The 22,234-nt window shown below is 42.2% G+C and overlaps 1 protein-coding gene across 3 annotated transcripts in view; it reads left to right on the top strand.

The window, feature by feature from the left end:
* The window catches only part of FAM135B (family with sequence similarity 135 member B), a 350,423-nt gene that overhangs the window by 211,257 nt on the left and 116,932 nt on the right, over positions 1-22,234 (top strand). For all 3 annotated transcript variants that reach the window (XM_032254400.1, XM_032254381.1, XM_032254390.1), the window contains 2 exons: positions 7,731-7,870; positions 16,478-16,548. In XM_032254400.1, coding sequence (XP_032110291.1) covers positions 7,731-7,870; positions 16,478-16,548 — 211 coding nt within the window. The remainder of the gene's footprint in view (positions 1-7,730; positions 7,871-16,477; positions 16,549-22,234) is intronic.

Genomic DNA, 22,234 nt, shown 5'->3' with positions numbered 1-22,234 from the left:
AAAAAAAAAAAAAAAAAGAAAAGAAAAGAAAGAGCTCTTTCTGCTCCTCGCCCCCACTGAGATGTCTACCTAGTAGCTGGTAAAATTCAGTGCTGGGCAATTTGTAATAGCCATATAGCTCCACACTCCTGTTGATCCAGCAGCATTTTTATTCACTGCATTTGTCTGAGCCCCTATTATATGTTGCATCTTGTACCAGTTACTTTCATAGGTTATTTCGTAAAACCCTCGCAACCCTGAGACAGGTGCTGCTTTTCCATCCCCAGTTCACAGATGAGGAAACCGAGGCTTAGACTGTGCAAGTTCTTTGTTCACAGGTATTCAGTGTATACATGGCAGACCTGAGAGCAAATCCATGTCTTTTAACCCAAATCTATGTGCTTACACAAGCATGAGGTACAGGGCCATACACTGGACTCTGTTATTGAAATCCAAACTGCAATACCTGAGACCACTCAGCGGTTAGGACCAATGGAAGGAAATCCAGTGGGTTTCTGTGTTGGGCAACTAGAGTGTACCAGAGGCAACACTCTGGCCTTTTACTTTTGAGACTATAGAGCAATGCACGTTATTAGATAATAAAGTGTTATCAAATGCTGGCCTTACTCGGCTTATTCTAATAGTAGGCCATAATGGTTTATAATTAAGTAATTAAGCTCACTCAGTGTTGATGAGAGAGTGCTTCCTGTTAAATTGCAGTAACAGCCTTTCTCATTATCTGTGGGTTAAATGGTGCTTTTTACTGGCCTCTTCAGTTTGGTTGCCCTCCTATAAATAGGACTTTCTGCCAGAGCATGGTATGTGTTTTGTAAGTTGGGTTTTCTTGCAGAGTAGCCTAGGAGTCAGGAATGCTGGATATCAGAACTATCACAAACTAGAACTATCGCAAACATTGGGTAACTTCCAAAAGTCATATCCCTCCATTTCTGCATTCATTAATAAATTGATTGCTGGATTGATTTGCTAAATATTTGAGTGTAAGTGATATGCAAAGCCTTTTGCTCTGTCATTCTCAGAATTAAATTATTTTTCTATTAAACAGAAATTGATGGATAGTGCATTTGAAGTAAGGAAAAGAAAAGGTTGGGAAATATTGTACTAAATATCGAAGAATATTCTTTGTCATTGTTTTATCTCTACCAGTGACAGAATTATGTCTGACATATTGCTTGTATGGTTGTTGAGTTAAATAATGAGTGAATGAATAAACAAATTAAGGAGTGAAATTTTAAAAAAAAAGCATTTGGAGTCACCATTGTACCATCTACCATATTTGACACGGAGGATGTAACAATCTCTTTGATCATGTTTCCTCATAAATATGATGAAAACTCATATACCCCAAGGCCATACTCAGTGATTTAAGGAACACAAAATATCTCGAATTTAGACCAGTAAACCTCAGGCTAGCTTTAATTGAGCAATTTGCAATTAACAAAACCATTTTATATTTATTATGTTTTATAGAAATATGACTTTTCCAATCATATAATTAATAAATAGCATCTATGATCAATTTGTTTTACATAATTTTGTTTTACAGTTTGTTTTACATAATTTGCTACCTCAATCAGAATTTTAAATTAGCCTATATAAGATGTTCTGACTAATGCAACGTGTGTGGAAAGATGAAATATTCATTTACACAAGGAGATGTCTGTGGAGTCGGACAGCAATGGGAATATTCATTCCCTATTCCACAGACAGAAGCATAAAACATAGATGTCCCAGAAGGAACCCTGTGAGGGTTCAATGCTGAATCCCAAAGTTTTGCCCCAGACCTAGTGCATAGCAGGTGATTAGTGAATATTCATTGAATGAATAAACACATTTTATAGCAAAAACATCGGAACATATTAATCTAGAATTATAGGTGAGGCATAAACGTATGTCCCTGTGCATGAAAGCCAACTATTCAGTACTCCATGTACAGCAGGTTACTTTAAATGGAAAACAAGAAAAATGTTTTCTATTCTTTGAGACAGAAGTCAAAATGACAACGAAAATGCAGCTCTTTATTGATGTGTCACCAATTTGACGTGCTTCAAAAATGGAATGTACAAGCAGAATTGCATCTCTTCAGGTATTTCAAGAAAGTGCTTGTATATCTCAACGCCCTGTTAGCAGAAACGCCACTTACTTTTCCCATCTCACATCATCCAAAAAGTGCTGGGCTGACACAATGAAGTGTGGTCCTTTTCTGAATGCTAGTTTAGGATAGAAATGAATCTCATCAGTCCCTAGCTGCTGGGGCATTCATTGGCACGCAGCGTCTCTGCTGAAGCATGGGTCTTTAGAATTCAGAGGAAGCTTGGGTCTTCAATGGTGAACTCTTTGCTGGTCCAGTTACATGCACAGGCCACTAGGGCCTCCACCCTGAGCTCCCAGGTTATCACTCGTTAGAAACTGCTATGATTTAAATGTTTGTCCCCTCCGAAACTTGTGTTGAAAATTTAATTGCCATTGTAACAGTTTTGAGGTGAGAACTGTAAGAGGTATTGGGCCATGTGGGCTTTACACTACTGGGTAGAATTACTGCCTTTATAAAAGGGCAAGTTCAGCTCACTTTTGTATCTTGGCCCTTCTGCCTTTTGCAATGGGATGATGCAGAAAGAAGGCCTTTGCCAGATGTAAGCGCCTTGATATTGGACTTCCCAGTTTCCAGAACTGTGAGCCAAGCAATTTTTGTGCATTATGAATGACATCATCTGTGCTATTGTGTTATTGCAGCACATAGTGAGCTAAGATATAACATTTTCACATTCAGCCATTGCTCTTGACAGCACGGTCTTTGTCTCAGGTTCGGTGGGTTCTCATCTTTACAGCTCACAATGTAGCCAAACCAACCTTCTACCCATGAAGCCCTGAGCATTTCTGAACACCCAGAGTCGTCATCCTGGGCCCCAGCTTTTCTCAAGATAGCTTCGTTTATGGGAACAGGTTGTGCTTGTGTGATTGACACTAGTACCACCCTGGTTGGGAAGGGTCTGTCCCAGTCCAACAGTAGCCCTGATTTTCAACCTCAAGAAAAGCCATCAAGACCATGGTTGCCTGTCTCCCATGGTTTCTTATCCATATTGTTCCACCTGCCCTCCAGTGATGGGGTCTTCAGGAAACTAGCAAACTTGGGGGAGTCTCAAGAGGTCATGTATTGGACCTCCCTACCCTGGTATTGAAGGCTCAGTGACCGTATGAGCTAGGCAGTGTGCACATGACTACAGGAAATTATTCTGCTCATTCTCTCTGGAAAAACAGTGAATACCTTTCAAAGTGGGTTTCTCTTCTGCCTATTCCTTACAATTGTTGGCAAAAATAAAGCTTGGCTTCAGAATGACTTTCTGTCCTTCCTGTTCCTAGAAAGGGTCAGAAAATTTACCCCACTTAAAGGATCTTAATCATTGTCATCTTCAATCTATGAGAAAATCTCTTTGGGTTTTGATAATTTTTAAGTTAAAAACACACTTCTTTATTCACCATTTTACCTAAGCCTTACATTTATTATGGAAATTAAGTAAGGCATGATTCTTGCCTCATTTGAGCTCGGATTCCATAGTCCTGCCCAAGGCCACGCAGCTGGAAAGTAGGGACAAGTCTAGAACTGATACCCCTCACTAAAGGAGCATTTTCTAAGTCATATGAAAACCAACATTGTGACTTTGAGGAATCCATAGTCTAATAGGACTTTTCTACTTCTCTTGGCTCTAACATATTGGAAGAGTATGAGTATGTCCTGAGTTTAAAGAAATTCAGACAGTCTAGACTTCAGCCAGCTGACGTCAGGCCTGGGGAACTGAAGGTGGGGTCTTACAGAATTGAGGCACAATATTGATTCTTTGGGGATCTCCTGTGTGCAGGCAGAGCCATGGCCATGTTCTTGGAAGGGGATTGAAGTTTAGTCCACAAGTAAATGTCTCTAATGCTATTGGTTTGGGCATTGGGCATTGAGCACAGAATGCATGTCAGAAGAATCACACCTGTATTTTGTACTACGTGCTCACAGATCCCTCTAGGGCTGCCGGAAGCTCTCATTTAAGGTACAAACATTTAGAGGTGCATAGATATATGAAGTATTAATATCATTTATTTTGTGAGGGGAGAAGAAGAAACTACAGAACCTTAAAGTTTTGTTTTTTTCTCTTGCCTTCTGGCCTGAAATTCTGTGTTGAGCTGTTTGAAATGTATTCTTTGTGCAGCTGAAACTTGAAGAGCTCTTCTTCCCTCCCCTGCTGTACTCTTTTCTCTGTTCCCCTCCTCTTTTTCCTTCACATTCCCTTTCCTTCTTCCACCCATTTTCTTTCCATCTCTTTTTTCCCCTTAAAGTTTCAACTCTTTTTATGCATGGGACCAAGGCTGACACACATAAAAGAGGAAGACAATACGTAGGGAGACTCCAGTCTACACCTTCTCATTGGACCACTTGAGTAGAAATCTTGTTGCCTCAAAATACATAAAAATACACTAAAATGAAAAGTGGCTATCTACCCCATAGCTAGGAGAGGCTTCCATCGCAAAGTGTAAGTTCGTCTTTAAGGGTGGAGAGAGCATGTACTTTTGTTATCTCTAGGTGCTGAATTCACCAGGAAGGAGGAGTGAGGATAGTGGGTTGGGTCGGGTATCCATATGTGGACTGTTATTGAAGAAGGGAGAATCTCAATGGGAACAAAGCAGGCAAATGTTGTCCCAGTGATCTCCACAATCCCAGGGAAACATCTTGGGGTTGGTGAGCCTTCCCTTGTTAAAAAAAAAAAAAACCCACACCTGTTCCATGTGATACCCTATTTAATAATGGTGAGCAGTTGACCCAGAAATTCTCCTAAGGTATGAAAAATGCCTTAACCCAGGCTTAATGGGGCATCTCAGGATTTGGTGACTTTCAGTAAATACCCATTAAGCCCTGTGGTCTAGTTTGCCAATCTGCTCAAATTCAGAGGCACTTAATCTCCCATAAAAATGTGGCCAGTGACAATTTATTCAACAGAAAGTACTTAGAACTTCCTCTGTGAAGACAATTAAAAAGTCATCATACTGTATATTGTACGCCCAGTGCGTGCCTGGTCTCAGGAGCTTCATCTATTTTGTCCTCTTTGTGTCCACAGCGATCCCAGAAGGTCAGTGTGGCTGTGTCCATTTCTCACATGGGAAGCTGCTGTTACAAGGGGTGATGTCACTTGCCCAAGACGGCAAGTGATTGAACTGTTTTGCTGGCTGTCCCTCCTGGTAGCAGACTGCTCGGTGCTGCTGTGACCTTCAGGGCATTCACCCCATCTATCCGCTGCCACATTGTCATTCTGGCTTATAGATCAGCTGGGCCTTGGCAGTGATAGAGAAAGAGCCAGTGTAGCAAATAAAAACAGAGAGGCGTCTGCACACGTGAATCATTTTTATTTAATAGCCGAATCAATTTGAATACAGCAGGTCCAAATAGAACTGCATTAGGCCAGTAATTTGATTGCCTTCATGACAAAGTGCAAATTAGAGCAGGCACATCTGAGTAGCCTTGGGAACAACCTGGCATTTTACATATTTTTCTATTCCTTGCTCTGAAGCTACAAGGTAGGTGTTTGTTTAGATGTTAATGTGCATTGGGAGGTGACTATGATTCTGTCTTCCTGTTTCCAAAGAACTATTTGATTCATCCACAGACAGTGTACAAGGTACTTAGTATTTTTCTTTCTGGGTTGGCTATTTTGGCTTTTTTTCCTCTCTTATTTTCTTGGCTCCCATTTCAGGCAAACTAGTTAATTCTTCTAGTACTGTCTTATAGAGTCCCCACCCTTTGCTAGAAAATAGATGCATTTTATTCATTCACTGGAGACTTCATTTTCTCTCTTATTAAAGAGGTAGATGTGAGGATGAATCTACACAATGCTTCATTATACAGCAATGCTCTAGCTCAGTCTGCTGTAACAAAATGCCATAAACTGGGTGGCTTATTGACCACAGAAATGTATTTTTCACAGTTCTAGAGACTAGAAGTTTAAGATCAGGATGCTGGCCAGGTGCAGTGGCTCACGCCTATAATCCCAGCACTTTGGGAGGCCGAGGCGGGTGGATCACGAGGTTGAGAGATCGAGTCCATCCTGGTCAACATGGTGAAACCCTGTCTCTACACAAAATACAAAAAATAACTGGGCATGGTGGCACACACCTGTAGTCCTAGCTACTCGGGAGGCTGAGGCAGGAGAATTGCTTGAACCCAGGAGGTGGAGGTTGCAGTGAGCTGAGATCACGCCATTGCACTCCAGCCTGGGTAACAAGAGTGAAACTCTGTCTCAAAAAAAAATCAGGATGCCAGCATGATCAGGTTCTGGTGAGGCCCCTTTTCCAGGTTTGCAGATTGGTGACTTCTCTCTTGTATCCTTGCATGGTGGGAACGGTGAGGGGACCGGATCTCTGGCGTCATTTTATAAGGACATTAATCCCATATATGAGAACTCTACCCTTATGATGTACTTACCTCCCAAAAGCTCTACCACCAAATATCACATTGGTCATTCGATTTGGACATATGCATCTTGGAGAGACATAGGCATTCATAACAAGGACATATTTAGGGACCTGCCTCTGCTTTGGCCTTTTGTCTCTTCATCTGGTGAAAAATTTACCTTATGGGTTTGTTGTGATAATTAAGGAAAGTAATACAATTGAAAAGCACTTTAGAACTTGTAAAATGCGATATAGTTGTTCCCTATTATAAATAGGTAATTAATAATTGTTGCCTTATAAAAATATTAGTGTTATTTACTTTAGAATATATATACACATGTATGTATGTGTGTATATGTGTGTGTGTGTGTATATATATGTATACATTTACATGTATCTGCACCCGTGTATTTTATATGTTAAGTGATTTGGAGGGGTTCACCCATTTGTTTCCCCACAATAACCCTGGACAGTGTTATTTATTTTAGAATATACATATATATATGTATGTTTGTGTGTGTGTGTGTGTGTGTATTTTTACTTATTTTTATTTTTAGTTATATTTCCAACTGTGTAGATTATGGGTTAAGTAATTTTGAGGAGTTTGCCCATTTTTTCCCCCACAATAACCCTGGACAGTAGATGCAGTAAGATCCCTTAACCTCATTGAATAGATACGTCTTCTTGAAATATAACTTAACTTTGAAGTACTGTTTAGGGATTATAGTACAACTAGAATGCATTCGAGGATACAGAGATAAATTCCTTTAAAACTTGATATACAGCATGATTGGGATTAGCACATTTTTCTAAAACTCAGAGTGTTCTTCATAACACGCATTATATGCAGGCAGCACCTTTGAGACGAGAGAGATTCTATGGGCACTAGGAAATCCTTGCAGAAGGAAGGGTGGCTTCTGTCTTTTACTGCCCATTCTTCTCCTCATTGTTTCTAGGAGAGGGGGATGATAGAATGCTTCACAGAGGAGAGGACAGGTGAACAGGTGAACAGGTGAGAAGTTGAGCAGGCACTGTATAGTAGCCCAGGAGCACTTCCCACAGCATGAGTGACTTAGCCAAGATCTTATAGCTTGTAAGGGTTGGAGGTTTTTCTGAGATACCAGCCCAACTCAATGAACAAAATATTCATATGATGAGGTCTCGTTAACTACGATTTTGAGCTTTGGAAACTGGAAGGCAACTTGGGGCCATTAGTTTCCTGGAGCAGGAAAGAACACTCAACAGGACTGCAGGTACAGGACAGTATTGGAGTTCATGGGTTCCTGCTGATTCTTGTTTTGCAGAGAGCAGCAGCCTGCATTCAGCCTGTGTCCATGACAGCACTGTGTACAGCCGGGTCTTTCAGATCTTATACCGGAATGAAGAGGTGCCCATAAACGATGCTGTGGTCTTCCGAGCTCATTTGCTCTTAGATGGTGAAAGGGTAAGTCATGAATCTGCCACCAGCCACAATTGGCTGTTCCCTCTCATGGCTGTTCTCTCTCACTGCTAGGTAAATTGTGAAAGAAGCTGGTACGGATTTACTCTGAAATCTGACAGAGATGAGTGCTTTTAGTGCACTCATGCACTTATTTATGTATTCGTTGTTTTACTTATTTTTTTTATTCACATATTTGCTTGTTCCATGTAGTCTCAAGTGCAAACAGTCTCCATCGACTCACTTACTGGATCTCTTCTTCCCTCCTCATTTGCCCAGTTGTGCATCTGTTCAGGTCCTCTGTCAGTGAGCCAGTCAGCAGGTGATTTTGAGTAACTATTTTTTGCAGGGCTCTTTGTGGGTCCCTTGGATAAGGAACAGAACTGGAGAAGGCAGCAGGAACTCTACCTTGAAAGGGTTGATAATTTAGCAGGAAAACAGATAAATAAGCAAACACCTTGGTAGGTGATGTGAAAAATTTTCTCTGTGGAGATGACAGAGCTGGTGTTCATCAACACTTACACGAAAAAGCTGGCTTCAGATGCACATGCTGAATTCACCAGAGACAAAGGAAGGACATCTAATGAAAGGGGAACAGTGTCATTGCAATCCCAGAGGACTTGGGGGATTCGCTCTATTAGTTGGAAACTTGATTGAAAATTTTCTATCCATTAGATTAATACGTTTCAAAAAAAAAATTGAAGCTCACATTTTTGATCTGCCTCCCCCACCCTCACTTCTTGTACCTGCTGCCACATTCCAGCTGATTTTTTCCTGCTAGAATATACTGAGAATTATATGAAAGAGTATTTCTATTTTACGAAGATCTAATTAGAGCCCCCCTACTTGCAGTCCCCATGTGGTGTACATGACAACTCCTATTGGACACCAGTTACTGTACTCCTCTCAGGCTTCTTGTCTTTTTGTCCACATCTTTTATTGTCTAGGTAGTGACCAGATTCCCCTGTGTGGCTAAAATTGAAAAGCTGCCTCTCATTTTTTATTCATTACCCATCCATTCCCTCAAAACTTTATTGAGCACTCACTAAGCACTGAGTACGTGCTGGAGGTAAAATAGTGAACATGAAAATACCCCTGGCATTTTGGGCTTATATTCTAATATTAGATCAATATATCACAATGTAATTTGATAAATCAACCATGCATATTCTATTACCAAGCCTTCTCACTGTCACATGCTCAGCTCCCTAGTCTCTGAGACACACTCATGAGGGAGATAAGGGTAGGAGTTGTACCCTCACTGGAGGTCTATGAAGCTGCAGTTATACCCAAAGTGGAAGAGACTTCGTGATGGTCCTACTGTGTAAGACAGGCTGTTACCTCATGACAGATACTCAGATAATGAGAATATGAAGAGTTCAGCACAACCTTCAACACAGACTTCACCCAAAAAGGTTATTCCCTGGAGGACAAGTGACAGACAGGAGTGGCCTTCCAGAGAAGTCAGTGTAGAACTGAGACCTACATGCCAAGGAAGATTCAGGCACGCCACCAGCTCAGGGAGATGTCGGCTCTGGAAGAGAGCACAGTAAGGACAAAGAGTCTGAGGTGGAAATGACGTTGAGGTGTTTCAGGAAAAGCACTAAGGCTGAGGTGACTTGCACAGAGAGGGAGGGAAAAGGAGCAGGAGATGAAGATGGAGAGGGAAGGCCCAGCATTGTGGGCCATGACAGGGAATTTAGGGCTTATTCTCGGACAATAGAAATCCACTGATTTTATTAGAAGGGTGCAGTGGCACAATTTTTATTTTAGAATTTTGTCATCCCTCTCCCAGTCAGCAAGCTCCATAGGACTGGATCTCTTTTTGCATCCTGAGTGCCTCAGTGGCCATAGGACTACATTGTGGATACCTGACATGGAGTGGATGACTTAGTTGTTGAATGAATGAATTTAATTTGCAATCCCTTATTTTGAGTGCCTCTGCAAACTATTCTTTCCAAACAGAGATGAGCATCCACAGTGTGCCCTGTTTGATGGCCCTTGGCTCTCCATATCATGCCCAGACCACAGTTGCCTGCTTCAATAATACCTCAAGGAACACACATCCCACTCACTGGAGCCTTCAGTTACCCTAACCCTGTCTCCCTTGTGCCATCACAGTGACTGCAAATATTTGATCTGTAATGAAAATTTAAAAGAACAAACCAAACTCCTATTAGCCATGCTGGCCAGCTTTTGAATACTCGCCCATTTCCCCTCTCTGCTGTCCCTCCTGGGATGTGCCCCAGGAGACTGGCTGCAAGAACTGCTTGTCACGGCCACCACCTGCAGGGCTCTGTCCTGTAGACCCTGACTCAGCAACGGAAGAATGAAGTGCACCGATGCACAGATGTTATCTTTGCCAGTTCGACTGAGTGTCCAGCCCACATACAGACTCTTTGGAGAGCGCTGTAAAGAGATAGTAGCCACTGGCCCTGACATGCTGACCTCCCTGGCCTTATTCAGCACACATTAAATGACAAAAACTCTGGGTCAACACCAGTAGAGGTCAAAGATTAAAGGATAGGTTCTGAGCCCTAAAGCAAACACCATTAGTAAAATCCCTGGTCAACCTCCCCCAAGAAAACCATCCAGAATGATCAAAGGTTAATTTTAGAAGTATATGAGTAAACAAGTTAGTTAGATAAACTCCCCACATTCCTTTGTATTTGTGCCCTAATCTCTCTGGCTCCTTCAAAGAGACTCTGGCTGCCTTCAGCCAGATTTACTGGAGCTTATGTAAACCCCCCAGGCCTTCCAAGAGGGTTTGTAACTATATTCGGTAATTTTCTCTAACATTTTTCTTTAAATATTTTTGCCACCACCCTGACTGAACTCCCACAACTACTCAGTCATGTATTTATCTTTTGGTTTCCATTGAGTTCAGTGATGAGAGCTTCTGCAGGTGACTATGAGAATGATAGGCCCAGAGCATTCATTCCCCAGACTCCTCCTCCACTGGGTTCGTAGGCTTGGCTGTGTCCAGCAGTGTGCTGCAGTCTGCTCATACCAGCTTTTGACAGCCACAGGTATAGACCTATTTCCAACTCCCTATTTAGTGACTTCACATTCAGAGCTTGAAGTCAATTGTGACGAAAACATTTGGACCAGAGAAACTGCCAATGCTACAATCAGTGTTTTCTTCTTTTTTAATTTTTCTCCAGAGAGCCAGTTGTTAAACTTTTACCACTATACCACTTGCTCTTTCGTTCTTCCAAAGGCCCCAGCTTCAGTCAGGAGACACACTCCCTGTAGCTTTCTCTCAATTCTGATAACCACTGCCTCTGCTTGACTCTTCAGGCCTGGGGTGGTAAGGAAGTCCTGTAGTTACTGACCTCGAAGAATTGAGCCATTGTTAGTTGGTTTTTCTAAATCTTCCACACACTTTGTAAATCATCCCTTTGATGAACTGTACTTGAAGTCCTCATTTTGCGTGAATCCTCTATTTCCTTCCTGGACTCAAGTTGATGTCTTTAGTTTAGGAACAGTACCCTTAGGTTTCCTAGAGTGGTTAAAAAACAAAATAAAAAAAAACCCTCAGTTAAACAGACTGTAAGCTCAAGATCCACTTCCCCAAATTCCAACAATAAAACGGGGCTCCATTTTTTTTCCCATGGGCCACTGCCCTTTGGGCTGTTGATCTCAAAGAGCTATGCTGGTGGAGTGCTTATGGCAAACCAATGATGGAGGCTGGGTTTGGGCATTATTCAGGTATCCTGGCCATTGCTCCATCTTAATTCCGTCAGAGAATTGTTCTTGTCCCTGACAACTTAAAGCCTTCAAGTTTGACCTTCCCAACCCCCAACCTTAGCTCATGTGAGATTGTAGCCAGCCTTAGTTCTCAAGTTGAACAGGGAGTCTGTTTCACATTACATGCTGTTTTCTTCTTCCTATCAAATTTCTTATCTCTGTAAGCTAATAATTTATTATTGTGTTGGGGGTAATCCATATGGCAGCAAACAATGTCACAGCTGATTGTTATATACATATCAGGGATAACAAAAGTTAATTGGATATGTCTGTAAACACTGTATAGTTGGAATGGATGTATTAACTCTTTTTCAGTTAGTATCAGTCTGCTTATGATAACCAAAACACTGCTTATAGCCAGTGGCCAGAAATTATGTTCATGGATGCTCATAGACATCACTGTGAATAACAGACATTTATGAAATCCCTGTTCATCAAACACATGATTCCACATGCTATCAGAAATTCAGACACAAAGAAGATTCAATTGTGCAATGAGGTCACAGATAAGTGCAAGAGATGACCTTGGACAGAACTAATCACAAGTTAAGGTGGACGAGGAGATATTGTAATAACGGTTGCAAAGAGTCAGTCTGGAGGTAGTATATGTATTTTATTTATATACTCTGTGTAATCCCACAGATGATTTAGGAAGGCTTACAAAATGCATGGAATAGTAAAAAAGAAAAGCTAGCAATGGAATGAGGTAGAAGAAAAACACCTACAGGAAAATAGAGGCTAGGGCAAATGTAGCAGAGCAAAATGAACAAACATCCTCTGAATATTGGCTAATGGTGACCCACACATTGAGTGCTAAGCTCCCAGCAGGCAAAGAAGAAGATACAATTATTAACAGTGAAATGCTTACCATTCTGAGGAAGAAGAGGAAAAGATTACAAGTTAAACATTTTATGAGTAAGATTGCATTTTCATAGGCTTAAAAAGGAAAAGCATCACAGTTCCCTGGCAGTGCTTGTACAAAATGCAGATTCATAAGCCCATGCCAGACCTAGTGATTCAGACAGAGGTGGGTTTGGATTTTTGGCTGGAAGTGGAGAGGGGGCTGAGTTTTGATAAGTAGAAATGGGCAAGATTTCCACAGTAGGCAGTTAAGAGCTCCTGAGGCAGACAACAGCAAGGGACATGTAAAGCAGGAAAGCAGAAGGCAGATCTGGGGAAGAAAGCATTGTTGCTGATGGACTAGGAAGTTGCAGGGACACAAAGCTAGGAAGGAAGGTTGAGGACACAGCATGGAGAGCCACGGAGACTCTGCCGGAGGTCATGTTTTGCCTTTTCTAAAGGTAGGAGTCTCCTTCAGGACAGAAGGAGGAGACCTGGCATTTAGAAAAGTCAGCCTGGTAATAACATAGAAAATGGGGCCCAGGAGACCAAGGGCATACGGACAGTTGTTGCTGTAGTGCATGGCATGTTTGTGAGCTTCATGGCGGAGGTTGTAACTGTGTGAACTGAAACTGTGTGAGTTGAAAGGGTGAGCTGCATGGCTGCCAAGGGCAGCCCTTACGACTGGGTTCAGGTTGAGCATAGGAGATGGCAGGTATCTTGTAGAGAGGAATGATGAATGGAAGCTGACCCTGAGATTTGGGCATGAAATGGGCTTGGAGTTATCGATAGTCCAGGGTAGTTGGGAGAAGAAAAGCTTCTACTAGGGAGTGAAAGGAGTTCAGGATGAGTTATAAGAACAATCACAGGATCTTAGCACTAACTACATCTTATACCTATAAAGTATGTGCTGTATGGCAGGCGCTGTGCTGATTTCTTTGTCTGGAATATCTTATTGAATTATTGCAACAGCATGGTGAGGTGTTTTACTACTTTTGTTTTACATGTGAGGATACAGTGACTTAAAGAAGGTATTTATCTAAAGTCACACCAGCCAGGTGTTGTAGAGCCAGGGTTTGAACCTGGGCAGTCCTATCATAAAGTCTGTGTTTGTGACCAGTATGCATGACCACTGTGTGATGTTGGTGGAGGAATGGGTCCTTCATGTGGCCAGGCCCCCTAGTAAATTGAAAATGACAGTAATAATAATAGCTAACCTTTGTCGACAAGTTCAATTGTGAACAAAACTCTTTATGTACACTTTTAAATTTTAGTTCACACAATAACAATGCTTTGTGAGTAAGTGTCATTATTTTACTCCCACTTGATGAATGAGAAAACAACAGAGAGGTTGACTGGTCCCAGGTCTCATAGATACAAAATGGTAGAACTAGGAGTTGTACACATGTATCTTGATTTCACAAGCTGCCCTCTTAGCCATCAGGCTGTAACAAAGCTCAAGACAGAAGTTAAGAATGGAGGATGAAACAAGAGGGTCACCATTATGAGTTGAAACCAAGCCGTGAGAGTGTGTGTAACCTAGAACACATATTTGACCGTGGGAAAAGGCTGAAGAAGGGGAGTCCTTGGCAGCATCTAGGATGTGGGACTCTCTCACTAGCTGAGTTTGGGAAAATGCCTTTACCACACTGAGCCTTGGTTTCCTCATGTTATAAATGCAGGACATTATTTCCTAACTCGTGGCTTTATCCACATTAAATAAAATAGCATATGTATTATGTGTAATATTGTTATACATAATAGTATATGTATAATGGTAGTTTATTGCCTGCCAAATAATAACTCTTCTGTAAATATTAGCTTCTTATGTTATTTCTACCAGTTTGCAAAACTACTTCTTGGTCATGAGAAAACGACCCTTGAATGGAGATAATGACTCTAATTGGGATAAGGGAGAATAAAGAAAAATCATATGTATGTATGTGGGATGTGTGTGTGTGTGTGTGTGTGTGTGTGTGTGTGTGTGTGTGTCATTTTGAAGGGAGAGGCAGGAAGTCAACAGCCAATTATGAAATAAATGTTTAGAAAAGGCAGTGACTTCATTCTGGAATATCTTGCAAATAAGATTCATTGAAGCTTTGTCAAGTCATAGCCCATCTCAATTGAGCCACAGCTTATCCAGGCCGATGATTTCTCTCCCAGTTCCCAAGGAATTGCAGAGTTAAAAACTGGAGTTTGCATTGAATTTTCATTACCCAGGCAAATGAGTGTTCGGAAGCTAGCGGGGAAGCTTTCTTTGCCGGTCTCCCTTCCTGGTGACAAGAGGCTGGGCTGTATTGCTTTCCTTGGTTTGAAGCTAGGTTCATGATTATGCAAAACAAAGTTAGGAAAGGAAGTTATTTATAGTACTTGGATTCAGCAAAATGTTAACTTTTAAATGCTTTTTTAAATAACAAATTTTACACCCTGGAGACCTAAAGATAAATTCCATCTGTATATCTCTTTATGAATTATGCTTAACCAAGAAGACATTTCCAAAGAGATCTTTGGATAAGAGATTTCCATCCCAGGAAGATGAGATATTCTTACAAAGAAACAAAAACCAAAAAAGGTGGTGATTGGGAAAGAGCTTTATTTATTCCTCAAAGATGCGTTCATACTTTCTATGTAGCAGACACTATTTCTGGAGCAGGGGATTGAGAGTGAATTAAGATTAGTCTCTCTCTTAATCATACACAGATTACTATGGACGCTATGCAAGAAAATATCCAAGGGCTTTTAGCCACAGGCCGGATCAGTGTCAGTGAATACCGTGAATGGTGTCAGATGCAACAGCGATTACCTGATTCAAACAGTTTCTAAATGCCAGCCCAGCACTCCCAAGTCCAGGGTTTTTTGTTTTTGTTTTTGTTTTTTTTTGAGGGGGAGTTCTTTTCTTTTTTTTTAGAAGCTGAAAACCCGTAATACAAATATGAAATTGCCTGGATTTTAAATGTTTGCAATTTTTTCAAAACATTTTCAAAAATGCTATGGGGACTAAATAAGACACATCAGAGACACATCAGCAGACAATACCTGGCTCACAGGCTTCAAGGCTGTAACACCCCTTCCAAAATTGTAGTAGGCCCAGTTAAATACCAAGATAGATAAGACGCAAGCTGTTGTGGTTACAGACGAAAAGGGCTCCATCCTGCCTGTGAATGAGGAGGAGGCCAAGTCCTACCACAGGTGTGCAGAACTGACTTGCGTTGACCTCTGAGTAGAGGTGGTGGCATGATCTGGTATTTAGCAAGTAACTCCCCCTTGAGTTGAGGGTGATGTGAGAAAAGGAGAACTAGGGGTACCATTTTCCAGGTATATGTGAGAAGCTGGCAGGAAAAATAAAGATTCCTGTGTTTAAAAAGCATATTTTTTTTTCTTAAAGCAAAGGATAAAAGGGTCCATGGGTAGGACATAAAATGCCAGTGTCTTAAAGTGTAAATGGTTAAATACAATGGATTTCAAGACAGAAATGAAGAAGCTGCTTTGTTAGGAAGCTGAGACACCTGAAGAAGTGACTACTTCCCCAAACATCAGCTTCCCCCTCAGCGCACGTGGCAATGGTGCCTGCCCTGAGAGGATGCCGAGGGTTAGAGATGACAGTGCTCGGACTTACTCCCTTTGCTAGCCAAGTGGCATTCCACTGTGAGCTTACTGCTCCCTGCTTCCCAACGCAGGTGCTGCAGAATACTTCACTCTTGCCCTAAATGGGATTCCAGATCAAATCCAAATGAGACTCTGTCAAGTCCTGCATAAGGAAATTTGTTTAGCATTTTTTTTTTCAAATTGGCTTTTCCCAAACAGGCTATGTAAGTTCCTTCAATTTTCTTTTTGCGAAATACTCCCAGATATCCTGTTCACCTGGAACTCTGTGGAACATGCATGGAAATTCTGCTTTAAGCATAAATGGCATTGATTTTTGAACAGGATAGTGTTACTCTACTCTGGGAAACAGACCAGCTAAGTATTTCATTTGGACAAGATTTGACTCCTGAAATCCATTCGACTTTGTTTCTTTTGCAGGTGGAAGATGCGCTGAGTGAAGTAGATTTTCAACTCAAGGTGGATCTGCACTTTACGGACAGTGAACAGCAGTGAGTGTCATGGAAATTATTGAATCGTACTAGCACCATGCTCTCCTCCTCCTTTCCCCACTCCTGGGACAGCCTCATAGCCATGAACTTCAGAAGTTCTCTCAGACAAGCATCTCCTGATAAACTGCAATGTCCCTTACTCAGGGGTGCAGGCTAAGAAAGTCTGTGTGGTCATTTCAAACCACATGCATTCTAGGCAGGCAGCTCAAATGCATATACAGAAGTCTAATATACACAGAAATCTCATAACTTGTTGGCTTTATTAAGTTGCACCTTCTCATGACTGACACCTTCACACGTCTTCCAATGTGATATTAATTGGAGGTTTTAGATGAAGGACTGTATGAGGCTCCAAATGGCAAATCCCCTTCTGAGTCAAAGGAGATTCTTCCAGGATTCTGCATCTTTGTGCTACATATCTGTTATTATGTTTCAGCTCTGAAACATGAAACTCCACTTATGTAAAACCTGCTCATTAAATAAGCAGGAGGCAACTTTCTTCTTTCTTATAACTGCTTCCTTTCAGCTTCTTCTGTGGCCTTTTCTTCCTACCCTGGCTGAACTGTCAGGCCACTAAGCTGGGATATTTCAAGTAATAAGTAAATCATCCTTTTTTAGGTAGGAAAAGTGCAGTTAAGTGTAACATCAGAACTCCAAACCTCACCCATTGTATAACTTCTTCCTGTTGCTTCCTTTCTCTACTTCACCAGCAGATCCAGACTTTGCTAGGAGAGGAAACTCCCAATGTAGGAAAGGGGCATGATGGGGGACTCATATCCCCCCTTTCTTCCCCACTGCAGTTTACAGGCTTTGCAGGATCAGACACAGTAAGGAGGGAGACAGTGAAGGAAAGAGCAGGGATTCATTTGTAGGTAGGATCATCATATGGTAAACCCTGAATTGCCCTTAGGATGTTGTTATGAATTCCTTAGAGATATGCTCCTTAGGTATTGCTGACCAGACTCTCACCCAGCCCTATCCCTGCAGTTATCCAATGTAGTGATGCCTCACAAGAGGTCGGGTGACTCATTCCTTGCAGGAAGATTTTGGTGTGGACACTTTCCCAAAGCACACACATCTGGCCCATGGGAAATGGACACAGACATTTTAACCCCCATTCCACATATGTGGGAGCCTCCTCTGTAAAGTCTGCTTACCCTTCTTTAGACCAATCCCACCACCCTCAGCTTTTTTCCTGATGGCCTTTGCTGAATGAGTTGAGCACCAGAAACAGCATTCACACTGTTCTAGGGGACATAGGGCAGTCTCCCTTGAAGACCTCCTCCCTTGGCTTCGGCAAAGGGAGGAAAACTCCTTCTCCCTCCATTCTGTTAGCAGAATCTCAGCACATACTGACCACTATTTGCATATTAAAGTCAATTCTCACTTCTGGTCCCTTTGGAGAATGGGAAATGGGGAAGCTGATGAGCCAATGCTGGCAGAACTGTTCCTCCCATCCCTTCAAAGTTCAGACTTGGCCAGGGGTTGTGGCTTGTGTGTGTCATCCCAGCACTTTGGCAGGCTGAGGTGGAAAGATTGATTGAGCCCAAGAATTCAAGGTTACAGTGCATCATGATTGTACCACTGCACTCCAGCTTGGGTGACAAAGACATTTTCTCAAAAACCACCTGCTAAAAAAACAAAAGGGCCAGTGTCAGATTTCTTCTCAGAACTTCTTCCTCTTCCTCAAGAACTGTCCTATCTCTGAAATATGTCTAATTCATTATGAAACTGTTCATAACATGAGGAGTTGAGTCCCAGGGGATTTGAACTAAAGATGGATGGATGTCTACTGAAGTGTCCAGAATTGATCATGTATGGACATTGAGAAGGGGCATCCGCTGATGTGTAGCCTGTCTTGCCTGGTCCCTGGGCTGGAAGGAGTATCTGCCCATGATCCTGCCACAGTCTGGGTTCAACTTCACAGATGCTTCACTTTTGTCTCTATCTGGATCGCAGCCCTGTGGCCACCTGCTTTTCTCACCACATCTGCTTTCTCCTTAGCAGCGTAGTGCAGAGACTTGAGGAATCCTACCTGCTTCACCCCATTGCCAGGACTTGTTCCAGCACCATACTAAACTCAGAAGCCCTAAGAGTGGCTGGCCTTCGTCCTAAGCTATAAACTCAGAAGTAAAGCCCTGCCTTTGTTGTGCTCCTATTTTTGCCTAACCATCTGGGGTTTCTGTCATTAATGCCTCCAGTAACCCAGCCCTACTCTATCACTATGTTCTACTGCATTCTGAGACATTCATTCACAGCTCTATGGTAGACATTTCCACTGCATCACAGAACCCTGCTGCTAACTCCAAACTCAGCCTAGAAATCAGCCTCCAACCTGCCCTCCATGTGACAAGCCATAGTATACACAGTAAATGAGACCTTCTGTTCAGCAAAACAGTAGTTAATGGAGAGCCTGTATACAGGAGATTGGTTTAATCAAAGTGTATAGCCCTCAGCAACCTAGACTCTGTACTCATCAACTCTAAAACACTGGGGAAGTCCCCACACTTGCCTAAATCTCAGTAGCTTCACTTATAAGATCGATATCACTATAGAATATGTAGCTCATGGGTCTGTTTGATGATTAAGAGAGACAATATGTATAACAGGCCAAGTGCACAACCTGCTGAATAAATGTCTTCTTCCTCTTTATGGCTTTCTAGGTGGAAGTGAGGCCAGGTTTCAGTGTGTTCCTTCCACTCTCAAGTGCTCAATAATAATCAGAGCAAGGGTTTTCATGAAATATGATTTGCTACAAGGAACAGGAAGCCAGAGGCTGGGGAAAATTAAAAATGCCATATTTTTAAATTTTCATAAATTGAGTTTAAGGATGACAAGGCATCTGTGGCATATCCTGGGGTAGACATTAGGCTCTGAAACATGGCCATGTCATCTGCCTTCTTTAGAATCATGTAGGCCTGTGTGGGAACAAAATGGAGAAGCAGAGCCTCTCGTGTCAGGGACAAAGAGCTTGTGAAATTTTTCTTGTCCAGCAGCCCTCAATGCAGGCGGGAGGATCCTGACCCTTGGAGACATGTGGCCATGCCCAGAGACATGTTCGGTTGTCACAGCTGGGTAGGATGGTTGAGGGGGGATGTGAGCAGGATAAAGGCAGGGCTCCACTTCTGAGTTGATAGATCAGGAAGAAGGCCAACCTCTCCTAGGACCTCAGAACAAGTCCCAGGAGTGGTGTGAAGCAGATAGGATTGTCACTCTTCGACATTGTCATCTAGTGAGTCAAGACCAGAGATGCTGCTGCACATTGTATAGTGTACAATCAGCACCCCCCCCCCAATCACAAGAAAACACTATGCAGTCCCCAAAGTCAATGTTGTAAGCTGGCTGAGGAAACCCTGCTTTATTCTAACCTCCTATTTGTACTTGTTATTCTGCAAAGACCCATAAGAACCTGTTTGCACAGGGCTGGGGAGCTCACTCCTTCATGTCACAGCCCATTCTGCCCTGAACAGTTATGCTGATCGGGAAATTCTTCTTCAGGGTACAATTCATCCATGTGCATCTGTCCTCAGTTGACTTCAGTTTTATTTCTTGTGGCCACTCAGACAAATCCCAAATCTGGATGTCAGTTCAGATAAGAAAACTTCTTGGCTGGGCATGGTGGCTCACACCTGTAATCCCAACACTTTGGTAGGCCGAGGCAGGAGGATCACTTGAGGTCAGGAGTTTGAGACCAGCCTGACCAACATGGTGAAACCATGTATCTACTAAAAAATACAAAAATTAGCTGGGCGTGGTGGCACACACTTATAAACCCAGCTACTTGGGAGGCTGAGGTGGGAGGATTGCTTGAACCCAGGAGGTAGAGGTTGCGGTGAGCGGAGATTGTGCCACTCTACTCCAGCCTGGCAGCCTGTGTAACAGAGTGAGACTCCATCTCAAAAAAATAAAAAAGAAACTTTGTTTATGTCATCTCCAGGTTAAATATCAGGGCTCTTTCTGTGTGGGTTTTTTGTTTGTTTGTTTAATTTTTTTGTCTGCTTTAGTTTCCTTGTAAGAACTCAGACATTCTCCTATCAATGAAATGAAGTTTATCACCATTGCTTCAGAGATTGGAGACCTCCCTGCACCACCACCAGGAACTAAGTTTTATCTCCATTTTGTAGATATCTATTTCAGAGCACAGGAGAACTACCACCTCTTCATTCTTAATTGTTTACTCTTACTAATGTGGCTTAAATTCTTGTTAACATTTTTGACATCTTTGCTGCACTGATGTGTATTTAACCTCCTGCTGTTCAAGCCCTAGGGATATATCTGCGATTCATAGGAACCTGTGTCTGACTGGATTCAAAGCAATATTGAGCAATAACTCAGAAACAGCTCTGAATCAGGAAGACCTGGTCCAAGATGACATTTTTGCCTTGTGGCTTTAATTAACTCGTGTTGGCTTTACTTCCTTTTCTACAGACAGAATAATGCCAGTAAATATTTCCTATGATTGGGAAAAGCACCATGTTCAGTTCATAATAAGCTCCCAATAAATTGTAGTCAGAATTAAAATGAATATAAATATTAACACCTTGCTGAGATTCATGGAGTGGACCCTTCACCCTCTCCCCATGAGGTTTCTTTCTGGCACAAGGGGACCGTTATTTATATTCAATCTATGGAGTCAGCCTGAGCTCCAGCGATTTAGCTGGCTCTTTCGCTTGGCCTTCATTTGCACACAAGCAACAAGGGTCTCAAGGAAGCAAAGCCCATGGTGCTGCATCTGGAGAGGCTGCTCCCTTCATCCCACCCTTTCCATGCTTAATTTCCTTATCTATGGATGGAGGACAAGCATTTCCTCACTGCTGTCCTCTTGAAAGATGCCCCTTCCAGGTTTCCCTTGTGATCTGCTTCAGAGAAATTTGCACAGCCCAAATGACTGGTTCTCAGGGTTTGAGATTAGTGCTGGGTCCTCCTGGGAGCTAACATGGCTCCAGGTTTTATTAGGTAACAAGCAATCTTCTTTTTATCACCAAAGGTGCTGTTGGGCCTTGTGTGTCAGTTGGTTTCATCTCTTAGACTCAGATACATGTCAGTTACAAAATCCTGGAGCAGACGTTGTGGAATCCTTGATGAAACTAGTCAGACTATTTAACCATTGTGCTTTGGGGGTCATTCATTCTTTTGTTCGTTCAGTCAGTCACTTGTTCATTTTCATACGTGTTTATATTCTCAATATGTGCCAGATACTAGGCTAGCTATTAGGAATGTAAAGATGCATTAGTCATAGTCCCTGGCCTTAAGAGGTAGGAATCTATTAGAAAACACAGGCTCACACAGTCAGTGCAGCATTATGAGGAGAGAACTGGACATCTGGACATCTGTGGGGAAAATGAGAAAAGAAGTGGGAAAAGCAGGCTTTAGTGTTGAAGAGAGTCTTGAAAAGCTAGTCTGGGCTTCTTATTCATCACTGACAGGTGAGCTTGATGTCCGTGACAGTGGAGCATGTCACCAGATCTGTTGTGTAGCAGCTGTGTGATATCTAGTGATACTTTTGAGCTTTGGTTTCCTCATCTGCCAATGATGGAAAAAATGATTTCTACTAGAGAGAGCGTTTGCAGGATTGAATAAGATGATGTATGCATGGTGCTTGGCTCATGGAGAGGCTTAATAGAGATCTGCTTGGATGACAGCAGGAGCAACCCACCATTTCTCACATGCGCTCACATGCTTGCCT

Source organism: Sapajus apella, unplaced genomic scaffold (genome assembly GCF_009761245.1).
Source record: "Sapajus apella isolate SASKATOON/1434 unplaced genomic scaffold, GSC_monkey_1.0 scaffold3, whole genome shotgun sequence".
Classification (NCBI taxonomy): domain Eukaryota; kingdom Metazoa; phylum Chordata; class Mammalia; order Primates; family Cebidae; genus Sapajus; species Sapajus apella.
The sequence above is the reverse complement of the archived record's forward strand: the minus strand, read 5'-3'. Positions and strand labels throughout refer to the sequence as shown.